Source organism: Podarcis muralis, chromosome 14 (genome assembly GCF_964188315.1).
Source record: "Podarcis muralis chromosome 14, rPodMur119.hap1.1, whole genome shotgun sequence".
Taxonomy (NCBI): Eukaryota; Metazoa; Chordata; class Lepidosauria; order Squamata; family Lacertidae; genus Podarcis; species Podarcis muralis.
The window spans coordinates 28,168,239-28,183,971 of NC_135668.1; the positions used below are offsets into that span (position 1 = coordinate 28,168,239).

Genomic DNA, 15,733 nt, shown 5'->3' on the forward strand with positions numbered 1-15,733 from the left:
AGTGGGGATGTTTAGACCAGTGGTCGGCAAGGTATACCTCTCCTAGGTCGGTTCACTCCAGCAGAGATCCCTCCATGGGCCGGATCGTGCACGCACATGACTGCGTGCCCCCACGATTTCCAGCGTCTTCATCTGTGCATACACAATTTCTGGCGCATGAGCAGACGCGATTTCTAGCACCGCGGAAGCGAGTCCCCGCGCCGCGCTGCACCGGTTTAGCACAGCATGTGGGGACTTGCCAAGCGGGCTGCTCGGTTCAGGAGCGGCTCGTAGGCTGGTTAAATGAACCCCGTGGGCTGCTTGTGGCCCATGACCCCTGGTTTAGACTTTATGACATTAAGCTCTTCCCAGTGCAGTTCTAAGGTTTAAATGGGTAGGAGTCGGAGATGAGTTTGTGCACAACTTTCATTCATTCCTTCTAAACTCTGAGGGCTGGCCACTCCTCTGAGAAAGACCACATGGCCATGGCCATTGCATGCACACACACACATGCAGACAGATCACACATGCAGACAGGCAGGCAAACAAACAAACTCACACTCACACACATTCAGGCAGCTGGCAGACACACACACACTCAGTTGGTAGTTGGGAGGGGCAGCATACAGATAGGCAGACACACACATGCTTAGCAGACCAGTGGGGAAAAGCAGGCAGGGAGATGTATGCACACACCTTAATGCAGACAGGTGAACAGCAGATTTTCCAGCATTTTTGCTCCCCATGGCAGCCCTGAGGAAGGAGGCTGTTCTTCTGCCCTAACACTATAATGTGTGGGGATGGTGACAGCAAATCAATTCAAGGCTCTTTCTATGTTGCAAAAGAGCCTCTTCTCTATCAAGTGCAGTGTTATTGCAAGGTCTTAGGGGTTCTGAAAAGAAAGTTTCTGTCTTGTTCTTTGAGCTCTAAGACACACCAATGGGAGAAAGGGTGCCCCTTTGCAGGGTAAATAGAGGCAAAGGTGCCCATTTTTTTGAGAACTGATAGGGTCCCTACAGCACCACATCAAGAACATGATAGCACCACAGCGGGGGACAACTCCAGACTTTGAAATATTTTTTTAATTCCAAATTATGGGGAACTTAGCCAACAAAAAAGTCTTGGCATGGTGGATCTGGGCTACGGGTTACCCACCCCTGCTCTGAAAGGAAGTTTTAGAAGAGATGAATCTCTTCTGTGGACAGCGGGATTCCTATATGCTAGATTCATATATCATATAAGTTTTAAAAATCTAGTAAAGTTTTAAAAATCTAGTAAAGATTTTTCATATAAGTTTTAAAAATCTAGTAAAGTCTTAGGGCTCTTCTCACATTACGTAGAGACAATCCGCGCTTGCCAATTCAGCTCACCATTAAGAGGAAACTGCAGCTTAGCACCATTCCTTGATAAATGTGGTGGCACATACAGGCACCCCACACACACACACACTTGCAAGCGATCGACTCACATGCTTCTATGTATACGCATGGCACCGGAAAAGAATTAAGTAATGCAATACTAACATGAAATGGATGCGGGTGGTGCTGTGGGTAAAACCTCAGTGCCTAGAACTTGCCAATCGTATGGTCGGCGGTTCGAATCCCCGCGGCGGGGTGAGCGCCCGTCGTTCGGTCCCAGCTCCTGCCCACCTAGCAGTTCGACAGCACTCTTAAGTGCAAGTAGATAAATAGGTAGCGCTTTATAGCGGGAAGGTAAATGGCATTTCCGTGTGCTGCGTTGGTGCTGGTTCGCCAGCTGCAGATTCGTCACGCTGGCCACATGACCCGGAAGTGTCTTCGGACGGCACCAGCTCACGGCCTCTAGAGCGAGATGAGCACGCAACCCTAGAGTCGGACACGACTGGCCCATACGGGCAGGGGTACCTTTACCTTTTTAACATGAAATGGCAGGAGAGAGCTGGGAGGTCCTCGTGGCCCGCAAGGAGAACCTCCCCAGAACCCAAAGTCCAGAAAAAAAGACTGCAAAATGGCACACGGGAACTCTCAGTGCTGCTGCGCTACTCCTCTCAACAGCTGTTGGGTGGGAAGCTGTATTTCAGTGGGCTCCCCTCTAACACACATTTCTGCACAGGGGCCCAGACTGTAACCCCCCTGCGTAAGTGGGGAGTCTCCTGTATTTGCAAGCAGAATATTTGTGACCTTCACATGTCACATTTTCTTACGTGTACAGCTAAAACTGTAACGTGCAAAGCAGCCGTGACTTGTATCTTCCAATGTGTTTCTAACTAGTTGTCCTCCTTCTGCATTTGACCAGGATTATAATTACAATAAGGACTTTGTGAGGCTAATGAAAAGGTGTTTATCCCACAGAACGGCATGTGATCTGCAAAGGTGTTTTGTAACTTGAGAATGTTTTGTTCTGAAAGAACCGTTTAAGATGCTGCTCCTCATAAAGTGAAATATTGCCCAGCTGTGGGAGTGGGTCTTCTTCATTTTTTTGTATTGATTTCTCCCCCCTGACACAGTAGAGTCAACCCGTGCCAGAAGTGTTGAGATGAATCACCGTTATCCAAAGGCCGCAAGCCTCTCTTCCAAGTGACAGAAGGAGAATTCCGTGTGGATCAAATAAATACAGATGTGTAGTAATTAGTTCTATTCCCAGCGAGCCCATTTCCGACACACTAAAGATGTGAGCGATTATGGAGCCTCACCCCAACAGCTTTTATCAATTTAAACTGCTACGCTACAGGATAGGTCATAACCCAGCCTGCTATTAATAATGTATTTATTGCACTCAACATTATAAATTAGCTCCGCGGAAGAAAGCGAAGGAGCACCTCTTAACGAGACTAATGTGATCTTCATACAGAACCGCCCCATGTCCCTGGCTACCTTCTTGAAGTACAGCCCCAAGACCATCAAAAGGATCAAGAAGCTGATCCAGGGCACAGACGCCTACATTGTCGGAGGGCTTCTAAGCCAAGATGACCTGGCAGTGGCTGATGAGCTGAATGTGCCCATTTTAGGTCCCACCCCGGAAGTAGCTCAGCTCTACAGTTCCAAGTCAGGAAGCAAAAGGGTGTTTGCAGCTGCTTGTGTGCCAGTACCCCCAGGGCATTATGACATCTACAGCAGGCAGCAGGTAAGACTGGTGGCAGTTTTGGTGACTAGGAGAACCTGGGCCATTCAAACATCTGGTTGTCCCCAGTCAAATCTTACTTTGAAGGTGAAGTCTTCACTCACACCAAGGGATCATAAGGACTGCGTCCTGGAAACTGTTTTCAGTGCCAGGGACCAGCCCTAGGATTTATGAGTGGGATATTAATGTCTTTGCCAGTGAGGTTTATTTTATTTATTATTCAATTATCTTATCATCTTATCTTATCTTACCTTACCTTACCTTACCCTACCCTACCCTACCCTACCCTACCCTACCCTACCCTACCCTACCCTACCCATTTATATCCCACCTTTCCTCTATGGAGCTCAGGGTAGCATAAATGGTTCTCCTCCTCCCTATTTTATTCTCACAACTGCCATGTGAGGTAGGTTATCATTTTGTTTGTTTGTTTGTTTGTTTGTTTATTACCTGCCCTTCACCGTAAGATTACACTGAGAGACCCATGGTCACCCAATGAACTTCATGACTGAGTGGAGGTTTAACCCCTGGTCTCCTAGATCCTAGTCTGACACTTTAACCACTGCACCACATTGCCTCCTTATGGCTGAATGGAGATTTGAACTCTGGTCTTGCTGGCCCACATCCAACCGTTGATATATTACAACCCTTGAACCTCTTGCATGACTTCAATGAGACCAGTCTGGCTTGTGCATTAGAGCCTGGCACCTTTTTATTGCTGAACACATTTATTTGGAAGTCAGTTCTTTGGAAATTCACGGGATGTTCTTTCAAGTATCTGTGCTTAGGATTGCGGTAGTCGTTGCCATTTGCTAGTGTTTGCATTAGCATCGGTCTGTACAACAGCATTCAGTAAATTTCCTGAACTGTGCCCCCAGCTCATACATATGAATAAGGTTGTGCTAACCAATTAAAACATAAGTGCCGGGGGGGGGGGCAGCTCCAAGTAACTAACCAGATGTTTGAGGCAATTGCATGTGCAATTCCTCAACCTGCATGTGGGGAAGCTGCTTCAACCAAAACTGCTTCCACTATGCAGCTGCCTCTATATGGTACCATTTTGATCAGTTTCCACAACATAGTTTGCTTTTGAGAACTGGGCCTCCAAAGAAAAGGTGCAGCCACTAAGAAGGCTTGCTTGCTCGCAGCCCCCATGTATTGAACCTCCTTCCCATTTTCTAGGGGAGAATTTCCCAGATGCCATGGCCAGGCTGGGCCGTGTGCAGCCATAGCTGAATTCAGTTATGGTCTGATCCAGGCTCATACTGAAAGCAGGAGCCTGAAGTGCAGAAGAGAGCTTATGCTCTGTTGAACAGGCAACACTAGATGAAAGGGATCTGAGCATTTTATGCCAGCCGCCAGGCATACTCCTGCCTGTCAATCTCGGAGATCAATGTTGCATATTCATCTTCTGTTTGTAATTTGATGCATGTAAATTATCCCTGGACTAAAATATTTTCCAGTTTTTGCATTGGTGGTGACAAGATTATTGGGTCAGGTCAGGTCTATGGCCCTATCTGGCAGTCAAAGGCAATACAATGTCTTGGGATGTAGGAATACTCCCAGAATTCACCTGAGTCCACAGCAATTAGCAAAGCCAAGTTAGCAAAGAGCTAAAGACAATGGGAACTCGGTAAATGCATACTGATGGAGCATAGGAGTGTTCTGGGGCATCAACCATGATTGCTAAATAATTGCAAGCGAACCATATACCAGGGATGGAGAACTTGTGGCTCTCTAGCTGTTGATGAACTACAGCTCATGCCAGCATGGCCAGTGGTCAGGGGTGATGGGAGCTGTAGTCCAACAACCTCTGGTGACCACAGGCTTTCCATCCCTGTTATGCATGAATGCAAATTGCACCACCAAATTACTTGATAAACATGGATCAAATCTGATGCAAGCCATTGTTCTTTAATATAGGGCCAGTTCATGGTGGCTTCCAAGTCTTGAAACACTCAGGAGTATCAGTAGCTATGAAATTTTATTTCAGCACTCACTCCTAATTTGGTTCATGTAAACGTTCCCTAGACAGTTCTGAACACAGAAAGCTCCTTGGAAACAAGAACACTGCCTCTTTGTGTTGCAATTTGAAAATCGCACCCTGTTTTATATCTTCCAAGGGCAAGAATCAATAGTTCTTTGCTTGTCATTGATATGAATCATTATGATTTTGGGGAGGTTGTGATTACTCTTTGATTTATGAATGCTGCTGGTTTTCAGAAGAGCCATTTTAAACAATGGCTTGTAAATAACGAAAGATAACCAAATCTATTGCATATTACAGATGGCAGGCAGAGCACATCACCAGTGCGCAGAATGAGGCAATAATACCTTTTCTGTACTAAATGTTTCCTTCATCTTAGTGCTGACTTAAGGTATCTGAGATACACATCAAATCTATTTGGTATACACTAAACACACACACACTCTCTCTAAGGAAACATAGAGGTGTGAAAAGCAGGACTGATCTGCCCAGAGAGGAGGATGTGTAGGCTCAGGTTGGGGTAGAATGACAGGGCAATAAACAAGGCAGAGCTGAGGATGAGCAACCAAGACAGGAAATGAAGCTGGAATTGGCTTGTCAACACTTAGAGGGACAAGTGCTCAAAGAGGTTGCATTTGCACCCTCATTGGGTGGGACATTGATGGCAGGTGGGGTACAATTTGTACCAGAATTGTAAGAATTCAGTTTGCTTACAGAGAAAACACCTGCACACTGACCATTTCATGGGGTCAGACATCCACAGCAGAGTGGCTGCATCCCTTAACCATGCGCTAAATGCAGAAGCAGATGGCAGAAGGTCAACTCGTAGTCAAAATGAGCCACAACATTACAAATCTCACAGGCTTAGACTTGCCCCAAGTGTTGGCTTTAATATTGCTTCTCTATAAATGGTACCCTCCAAACCATCGTACACATTAGCTCCCCTTTCAATTTGTTTCAGATTGTTTTTGTTACAGCAGGAAATATTGATGCGAGGCGTTAAATAATCAAAGGAAGATGACAATAATTTAAGGCACAGTTCAATTTTCACTTAAAGATACCTCATAACTCTTTCCGTTGGTGCAATCTTTACAATACTATCGATCCATTTCATTTCTGTAGGGGAGTCGTCAACAGAAAACCCATTTATTGGGCTTTCAAAAGCAACAAATAACAGGACACAGAGCAAACAAATAATAATTCCATTTGTGATTGAAGTTCAAATAATAAAAAGTGCTTTGGAATGGCTGTTGTAACAAATACTTCCTGAGCCATTCTATTCTGCAGTTACAGTCAAACCCACCAACAATGAAGCCTCAAGATAGAAAAGGGTATTTTTAGAACCATCTAGTTTAAAAAAGGATAAATAATACAAAGCTCAAGTATAGTCTTCGTTGTCATTACACAAATACAGTGCTTTGTGGGCTTTTCCTCCCCGCTCAAACTGTCCCTGTAGTCTCACCTGCGTCTTATACATCTGTAAGAAAATGTGGCGATCAGTTTCAGGTGGAGAGTGGCTAAGATGACATCCATTCGGATTTAACTGAAAACCTTGTGTGTGTGTTTCCTAGATGCTTGAAGTCATCAGTCAGCTGATAATTGACTACCCAGAAGTGAAACGCTGGGTGTTCAAAGTGGACAGCGACTTTGAGGGAAATGGCACAGCATTCTGTGACATCTCCGAGCACCTCAAATGCTACCCCTGGCTTCAGAGGGAGATTCGTAGATACGGCCCTGAGATATGGAAGTTGCAGTGGGCACAAGTAAGTCCATCAGTCATTTTCAGGTGTCTTTCACTTTTGAAGTTTACCCAGTGCCTCCTGGAGTTCATATTTTATGTGCAATAGGAGAAGCTGAGCTACTTTGAAGGTGTCAACATAGCCTCAGAAGGTAGAGGTACCTGGCACATCGCAGGTCTTAGGAGTTCCAAGGGGAGAGAGGCACCTAAACTGTCCTGTATGAAATAGGGAACACTTGTTAAAAATTCATTGCCAGTTAATTTGGGGGCATAGTTGCTTAGGACTTTAAAGGTAAAAGCTGGCATGGACAAGTTACTTTTTATCTTAGTAAAATCTTCACTGGGGTCATCTCAGTGTAGTGTGTATTGTAACATGCCTTTGGGACAGGATGAATATACATAAGACCAATCATTGTTCATTTTATCAAAGACACCCATGAGTTACCTTCCTTCCCATCTGTTCTCTTAACTGAAGCACCTTAACCCATTTTATAGTCTCTTCATGAGAAAAGCATCCCATTCTAGCCATGAACCACAGTGTGCAGTCACTTCTGTACTTTCACATTCTCTTTCTTTGGATTAGTGACTGTTGCTACACTCCAGATTGTCTCTGCAAAGCACATTTTCATTAGGCTTACCCCACCTTGTGTATATCTAGGGTGTTGCAGTGGTTTTCATACTCATGGCTTCTTGAAACTAATCAGGCTTTAGAAGTTCTTTCTGTTCTGCGCTTTCTTCTTGCCAAGCTTGGGCCAGAATAATCTCTTGCATATTCCCACATAAAACCACAAGAACATAACAGGAGTTTGCTGAATCAGCCCAATGGCCCATCTATTCCAGCACCTTGTTCGCATGGTGGCAAGCCAGAACTCTCCCTTTGTGCCATTTTTTATTTAGTCTGGGTGCACTCCTGAATCCAACAATGCTACTGGAGGCTCAAGTAGTCTCCATGACAAGGAGTGCCTGTTTCCAGCTGTGGCTGGTTTGACAGCTATGATTTCCTCTTGGACAGAGATGACTTGGCCACTGAGCTCCATGCTTTGATAACTTCTAGATTGGATTATTGCAATACTCTCAACATGGGGCTGCCATTGAAGATGATTCAGAAGTTTCAACATGTGCAAAATTCAGCAGCCAGATTACTGGCCAGGGTTCCATTTAGAGCTCATGTAATTCCTATTTTGAAACAGCTGCACTGTTTGCTAATTTAAGGGGCTCACATTGGTGTTTACAGCCATGAACAACTTAGGTTCCAAATATCTGAAAGACCACCGCCTTCACTTCTTATGCTTTCAGGTGTTGAGATCAACAGAGAGGGCCCTCTTGGTAGTTCCATTGCCCTCAGAAGTTTGGGGAATGGTAGCCTTGAAGAGGACCTTCTCTGTGGCAGTCCCTACATTGTAGAACTCTGTTCTCACAGAGGTGTATCTAATGTTTTCATCACATAGTTCTGTAGTATGCTGAAAATACCTCTTTACCCTAGTCTTTGACAGTTAATTTTTATTTTTTATTTTTTGGTATTTCTTCTGTTTGGGTTAATCAACCTGATGATCCTTTTGCTTCGAATTATTTGTGTTTTTTTATAATTGTATACAAACTGTTTAGCTTCCTTTACTTTTCTTTTTAATTGTATTGCTGCAACCCACTTTGGGACTTTCTGGTGAAGGGCAGGTGAGAAATCTTACATGTTGGTGTAATGAATTGCTTTGCTGAAAACTTATAGTCCCAAACTGAGAAGTCTCTAAACTAAAATCATCCAGTTAAAATCCATTTAGGAACAGAGATGAAACAAAGGTTAAATAACTTGTTTCACCTTGATCTACAGGTCTCTGTGTATGATCAGATGCACTCACAGATCTTTTACAGGCTGTACAGGGGCCCCCATTCATTTCAATGGGGCAATAATTTGCATCTTAAACTTCCAGTTTGATTCCATCATTAGAATGAACGAGGGGTGATTATAGGTAGGGTTAAAGCCAAGGTTCCATGCTCATAATCTATTGGGCTATGGTGCCAGACAGGTGATTGAGTTACTGCAACTATGATGTGGAGCACTTGAGAGCATGCACATAACGGAAGGTGAGAGGAGGGAGGGTGCCAAATAAATACTTAGGGAGTTACCCTTGCTGCTGGATCAGGCTAGTAGCCCATCTAGTTCTAAGAGTAGCCACATGGATGCCTGCAAGCAGGACGTTAGTGCAAGTGTTATCCCCTCCTGTAGTTTCCAAAACTAGTATTCAGAAGCATACTTGTTGCAACCTATTCATTTTGGCACTACACCCCAGTGTGAAGACCCTCCACACATCTCTTTTTATTGTGCATTTATGATGATTTGTACTCAGATGATGGTTTCAGAGCAATTATGCACAATCCTCAATAATGTTCATATCATCAAAAGTTTCAATGTGGTCATACTTCTTTATTTCCAAGCAATGTTGGTCTCCTGCTGAAATCCTATAACCTTTTTCTATCACAGTTTGTGTGGGGGGGTTTTTTTGGGGGGGTTGTTCCACTTGTGTTGCTAGACAGTGGCAGAGGAAGAGGAGTAGGGGGGAGCACACCGCCCCCAGCAGCGCGATCCCAGCAGGGTGCCATTGCGGCCACCTGCGCTGGGCGCCACACCCCTGCAGGCAACGCGCCACGCCCCCAGGACGTGCGCCAGCCCCAGCCCCGCCTGCTCCCCCCCCCTGGTGCTGGAGCATGAAGTTCCGCCACTGTTGCTAGAGTGCTGCCATCAGCAACAAATAATGCAGTAACATTGGGGAGGCATTGTGGAGCAGCTAATAAAGCTGAATGGTGTGTAGACGATCTAGTACAGGCATCCTCAACCTACAACCTCAACCTGAGACTACAATTCCCATCATCCCTGACCACTGGTCCTGCTAGCTAGGGATCATGGGAGTTGTAGGCCAAAACATCTGGAGGGCTGAGGTTGAGGAAGCTTGATCTAGTACAAAGACCACAAATGCACTATTGTTGTGCATCAGTGCCATGTTGCAGGATATGCACGCACAAAAAACAACAGTCTGGAGTGGCCCTGAGTGCCCTGTTATGCTGCATTTGACCCATTGGTGTTATTCCCGTGAAGTGTCACAGTACACATATAATAGGGAGAAAGACTGCAAGCAATTTGATCAAACTCCTTGAGAGCATCTCCCCTCCCCGTTCCAAATAATATATCACCATTTCTCACCTTTTAGATCTCAGCCCTGCCTTTTCAACAGCACCAGTCTTTCATATTTAGAAACGAATTGCAGTCTCCATTGAATGTTTCCACTGAGTGCAGAGGATTAGAATCCTCCTTTGTTACTGAATGCTCTTGTAATGCTCCTGCATTTAGACATCAAAGCATTAGTTTATGAGCACAGGCATGCTTTAATGTCCTATTACAGTATGGAGACCTGCTTTCGATAATGAAGACATTGTGTCATCGACTTAAGCTGCCACGTTACCAAACATATGCTGGCAGGTTATTAAAAAATTCAGCTTTGTGATGAAAGACTATCCTGCAGGCTAGGAGTACATGGCAAAAGACTCTCCATTCCGGTAGAGTTATTAGAAACGAGAATATGACTCTAAGCACTAAATTATGTTAATACTTACAAATAGCATCATTTGCATAGCGGTTTATGATACGATCCCAAGGTTTTTCCTTCATTGGTATGTAGTAGGGCAACCGATTAAACATAATGTGGTTTACCGGAGTTTATACTGAGTGTCTATTCCATGTAAAAATGGAGTCCTAATTGTTGGATCCTCCAGACCAGGATGTTGACCATTCCATTCAGTACATACAGTCATCACAGTAATCTCCTCTGAAACTTTCTGTGAGTTCAAGAGAAATCCTGAGGATGTTAGTTGTTCAAGAGCTTATGTGGCAATTTGAATCATCTCCAGTCAAGTCAACACACTCCCCAATGCTTGTGCCCTCAGATCAACACACATAACCAACCATTCTAAAGACTTACGTGTAGTTAAAAAACATCAATAATTTTCCTACCAACTACTGGTTGACTAACTTTTAGTTGAGCTATACATCTCCACCCCTTAAGCTCTCAAGTGGCATTAATGGGATTGCCCATCACAAAGCACCTGGACACAAGGAAGGTCATCCCATTTCTTGAAAAAACAACACAAAGCTATAGTCTGTGGAAAGCTGTGCATCTTTTGTCATGGAAGATGTTTTGAGAAGAACTAGGAGCTGAAGAAACTGGCACCCCACCAGCAAATGTTTGAAAGAAGCAGCGAGGTGTGTGCGAAGGTCATCACTTCCACGCCCTGCTTGTGATGTTCCAAAGGGTCCATTGGACCATCTGCTTCTGGAAACAATGTTGACCAGATAGACCCTGGGCTCAGATCCAGCAAGACGTTTCTTATGGGTTTTTTATGGTGTTGAAAGTGCTTGTTATTTCATTATCAGGACCTAGATCGTTAAAATATGCCTTGCAAACCTTTGCTTGACCACTTTTCAGGAATATGGGAGTTTCTGTGCTTGCATGCAACTACTCCACCCCTCAAGGGTAACTTCATTAATTTAAATGCAAGAAGCAAACAACTGTGTGGTCCTACCCAACTCCCTCTGCTAGGGGAAGGGCTGCAGCTCAGTGGTAGCGGTAGAGCATCTGCTTTGCATGCAGAAGGTTCCAGCTTCAATCCCCAGCATCTCCAGGTAGGGCTGGGAGAGAATCCCTCTCTGAAATCCTGGCCAGCCACTGCAAGCCATTGTATAGAGTTCTGAGCTAGATGGACCAATGGTCTGACTCAGTGTAAGGCAGCTCGCCATGTTCCTCTTGAGTAAGACTGATAACAAATAAGGGTGGGCTCCATATGGGCACTGGACTTGTGTCCTCAGCCATTCTCTGATAGAAGGAATGGGGACAAGTGTGCCCTGAAAGAACTTTCAGCAGGGCTTTCACATGAACCCATAAACCAGCATCAGGGAAAACTGACTTACATCCTCCCTCCATTTCATAAAGTTGGTTCCTGAATTGCGTGTGTATACCCGACCCCTGGCCAGGAATGGGCTCAGGGAAGGGGAAGGAATGTGTTTTGGATCCCACCCACCCAGAGGCAGCATTGTGGTTTATGTTTCTAGAGATGCTGCTGGTTTGTGACCCCCAGCTATCACAACAGAGTTTATGTAATAATTGTTACATAGGGAACATGGTCTTCCAGACCGATTATGATCTGAAATAAAAGAAACGCCATTTGCAGCAGCAGTATTTTGATAGCTCTTTCCGAATGTCATGTAGCTTAATAGTGGATGTTAAAATTATATTGGCTAGCAGAAGAGGTCTCCACTAGTCTCTAAACTATATAGCCATCGACGGGATATCAAGTTGTGTTTACCTATTACATCAGAGAACAAGCTGTGATGCTCTTGCTCAGTCGGTTATTATATTTAATGTGGCTACCAGTGTTTGGGTTTCAGGTGATTCCCTGATTCCTTAATTGTTGTGTCTTGTTATTTTATTATGTCCCTTGGTTAAATTCCTAGGACCTACAATAATCAGATATGCAAGCTGTTGGTTTGCATGTCCTATTGATTTAATATTCTTCTAATCAGTACATAAAGCTATGGGCCTGCGGTGTTAATTTTTCATATGCTTACAAAGCACCCTTTGATTTTCTGTCACGCGTTAATTACAGCGTTTTGCCATTAAATAGGAAGCTTTGTGTAAACTAATTACTAGGTAATCATTGTCTACCGCGAGCCGTGCTGTTTGGTACCTTTTATTTTATTCGGGGAAAATGCACGGATCTCGCAGTCTGGAACCACTATACCTTCCAGCCATTAGCTCTCACTAATTCATAGCATTATTGTGTTAAGATTGTAGGAGTTGTAATTGTTGTGGTATCAGTGCTGTTAATTACCGGAGTAAACAGTTGAAATGATGCCAAGGTCTATTGTACAAAGCAGAGAAAAGGAGGTTTAAATGTTACTTCTACCATCTGGGGACTGAAGTCTTTGCAAATGCTACAAAACAGCAGTGAGGCAATATCAGAGCTTCAAGCTTCAGGGTTTTAGGCCATATGGATTCAGAATATTTTGAATCAATTGAATTTAACTGCCAGTTTTTAGCAGTAACCGCGCAGAGATGAGGAGAATAAAGCAAGATCACGAAAGAAAATCTGGAATTTGTCAGTGTTATCACATGCCATAAAGTGCCTCTGTAGATTATATTAAAATGTTTATTCTGCTAAATTCAAAGAAGCAGAGGCAGGCTAAAAATGAATGCAGATTTCAACAGTGTATTGCTACAAAGGGTGATTTTTTTGTTTTATTTTGGGATTAGGCAGGGGTATTTGAAACTCATCTATCTCAGCAGTTAATACAACAGTAACAATAAACTCAATACCTAACAATTAACAGGGGGCTCCTGTGAATTTCCAAGGACTTAATTTTTATTCTATTTTAGCATTTGTAGACTTCCTCTCAGAAGTAAATAAAAAAAATAGAACATAACATCAGGGAATAAATTATTTAAAATTATGTTTTTGGTGCTGTCGTTTTTTAAAAAAATGGAAGTATTTGGAGAATGTTCAATCCCAGCAGCCTGAAAGAAGATTTCATGTTTGTTCTTGATCCCACTTTGCACTTCAGTGGCAAGACAAGGGCAAAACCACACTTTGCATGGGTGCAACTGTACAAGACAATTCAAAATAAATAGGGAGGGGTGTGCCCTTTGCACTCTGGCCTTCCTAGTTTCTGTTTGTTCAACAAATAAAAAAATCTTAAATTCTGCATTATTGTTTGGGGAAGGGAGTTTTTATAAAAAGAAATAAGTATGTATAGTGACAATAGCTTTTGAGTATTAACAAGTGTTCCCTGTTTAAAGAAAAATGCCTATTACACATTATTAAAGAAATGAAATCTGACCAGGTCTGTATCTAGGCATGGCATAATTTTAAGCACCTTAGCAAAATAAATTGTCCAGGCCGATTGCTTTGCTAAAAACAAAAAGCAGCAACAATAGAATGAATGAATGAATGAAATTGTATAAATATGTGATATTTCTTTACAACACTACAAAGTTGTCCTGTGTGTGTTTTAGTATATTGCCTTTATTTAAAAACATTGGGTTGATCCCAATTTTTGTGACATATATCTGTCCACCACCCCACCCCCCGAAAAGATCCCCTGCGGTCCCTATGTAGCTCCTTCATTGGGCTTGGATTTGGGGAGGGGGAACACAGTCCCCCCCCCATTCTAGTTTGTTTGTTTTTATTGGCCTGTTAACAGATGTTGACGTGGTTCAGGGCACAAGGCAGCCATGTGCTTCTAAATGGAGAGATCTCTCCACAATGAAGCCTGGAGCTGCAGGGGGTTGTTTGGGGCTAGAACAATGTTCTCTAGGCTTTGTGTGTGTGGCCAAATTCAGAATGAAAAGGGATTGATTAATTGTACGTACTGAAATCCTTGGCGAGCACAGCGAGCCAGAAGAGAATAGCGTGACCCATGTGGTGTGGAGAAAACGGGAGCAGCAGTTTAAGTGGTGGAAAGTTGAAAGAGGGCTAACCTCCTTGTTCTAATAGTCGAGGCGAGTGGCTGCTTGGCGGTCCGCTGTTGAAGCGCAGCATATGTGCCTCGCTTTGACAAAGGCCCTCTTCAGCCCAAAGCAGCCCCTCGGCCTGTGCGTTGATCCAGAGCGACGGGCCACGGTAATGAGGGACAGGCCTCTCAAGAAGCAGAGAGGAGATAATACCGCATAAGTGGAGAGTTCTGTGGAGTGTTCTCGCCATTCGACATAATGCAAGGCGCTACCCCGGCGAATCGCTTGCCATCCAGCTGAAATGGGCCCTTAGGTATCGGGGAAAATTGTCTTTTGCTACTTTCAGCAGATGGAGCAAATATTTTACAAAGCCATTTTACATACAAAAACCATTTGCGTGACTTGGTAATGGCAGCTGTTTTACATGATGTTACCTTCCAAAAGAATGTCTCTCATGAAAGGCAAAATCGGGACTTTTTTAATTTTAAAATTTGCAGTTGCACACTCAAGCATTCAGCCCTAAAAGCGGCATTTGAATTCTAAGTAAGTGTGGCAGGCGATTGATCGCTTCCAAAAACATTTTCCAGCATTTTTGTTCTTTTGCGTAGATTGCAGCACCAGAAAGTAACACCCCATCCCCCCCAAGCAACGAAACAAATTCTAAAGTACTTGCAAACTGCTGGATGGTGTGTGCATGTGTGTGTGTAGCGGAAGGAACCCAACAGCGTTTCCATTTCAGTGTGCCTCACAATAAGCTTTTTCTTAAACCCAGTGGCTGAAACCATGAGAGACAACTTTTGACTGGGAAGTGGATTTTTCAGCTAAGTACTTTTTCAGTCCTTGGGGTTCTGGGGAGAACTTTAAACAGTGGTAAGAGCTCAGAAGTTGGGAGATGAATAAACCCATCTGGGGGAAAAAGTACAACCGCCAGGATCGCTTTACACTTTGTTCTCTCACTTTTCCTGTGAATAGTAGTGATGGGAGATAAATTCAGTCTGGTTCACATTTTAATGCAAGCCTACCTAATTCACGCTTCCTGAAAGAATACACAACGTACACTTTGAAATGTGCACTTTTCCGAATTTTGCAGTGTAGTTCTCCTTCCAAATGATACGTTAGGGACAAATGTACCTGCATAAAAATGCATATATTAGTGAAAATAATATATTAAAAATGCATTACGTTTGGGAAAAGTGCTTGCAAATAAAGCAAGCAAATATATGTAAAGTAGGAGAAATGCTCACTTCAATGTTGACAAATTTTCATGAGGACTTTAAAAAAAAATCACAAACTTATGTGGAGATGGGGTGAACAGAACTTCACACTGGAAAAATGAGAAATCAAAATTGATAGATTCATCCATTCCTGAAGAACAATTAGGCTTTCCTTTCATTTTTTGTTCACCACATGTGTGTGACCTGAGGTTAGGTGGGAGAT

At 43.5% G+C, this 15,733-nt stretch overlaps 1 protein-coding gene across 3 annotated transcripts in view; it reads left to right on the forward strand.

Moving 5' to 3' along the window:
* The window catches only part of IQCH (IQ motif containing H), an 80,303-nt gene that overhangs the window by 37,060 nt on the left and 27,510 nt on the right, over positions 1-15,733 (forward strand). For all 3 annotated transcript variants that reach the window (XM_028705380.2, XM_077919053.1, XM_077919054.1), the window contains exons 13-14: positions 2,809-3,081; positions 6,637-6,828. In XM_028705380.2, coding sequence (XP_028561213.2) covers positions 2,809-3,081; positions 6,637-6,828 — 465 coding nt within the window. The remainder of the gene's footprint in view (positions 1-2,808; positions 3,082-6,636; positions 6,829-15,733) is intronic.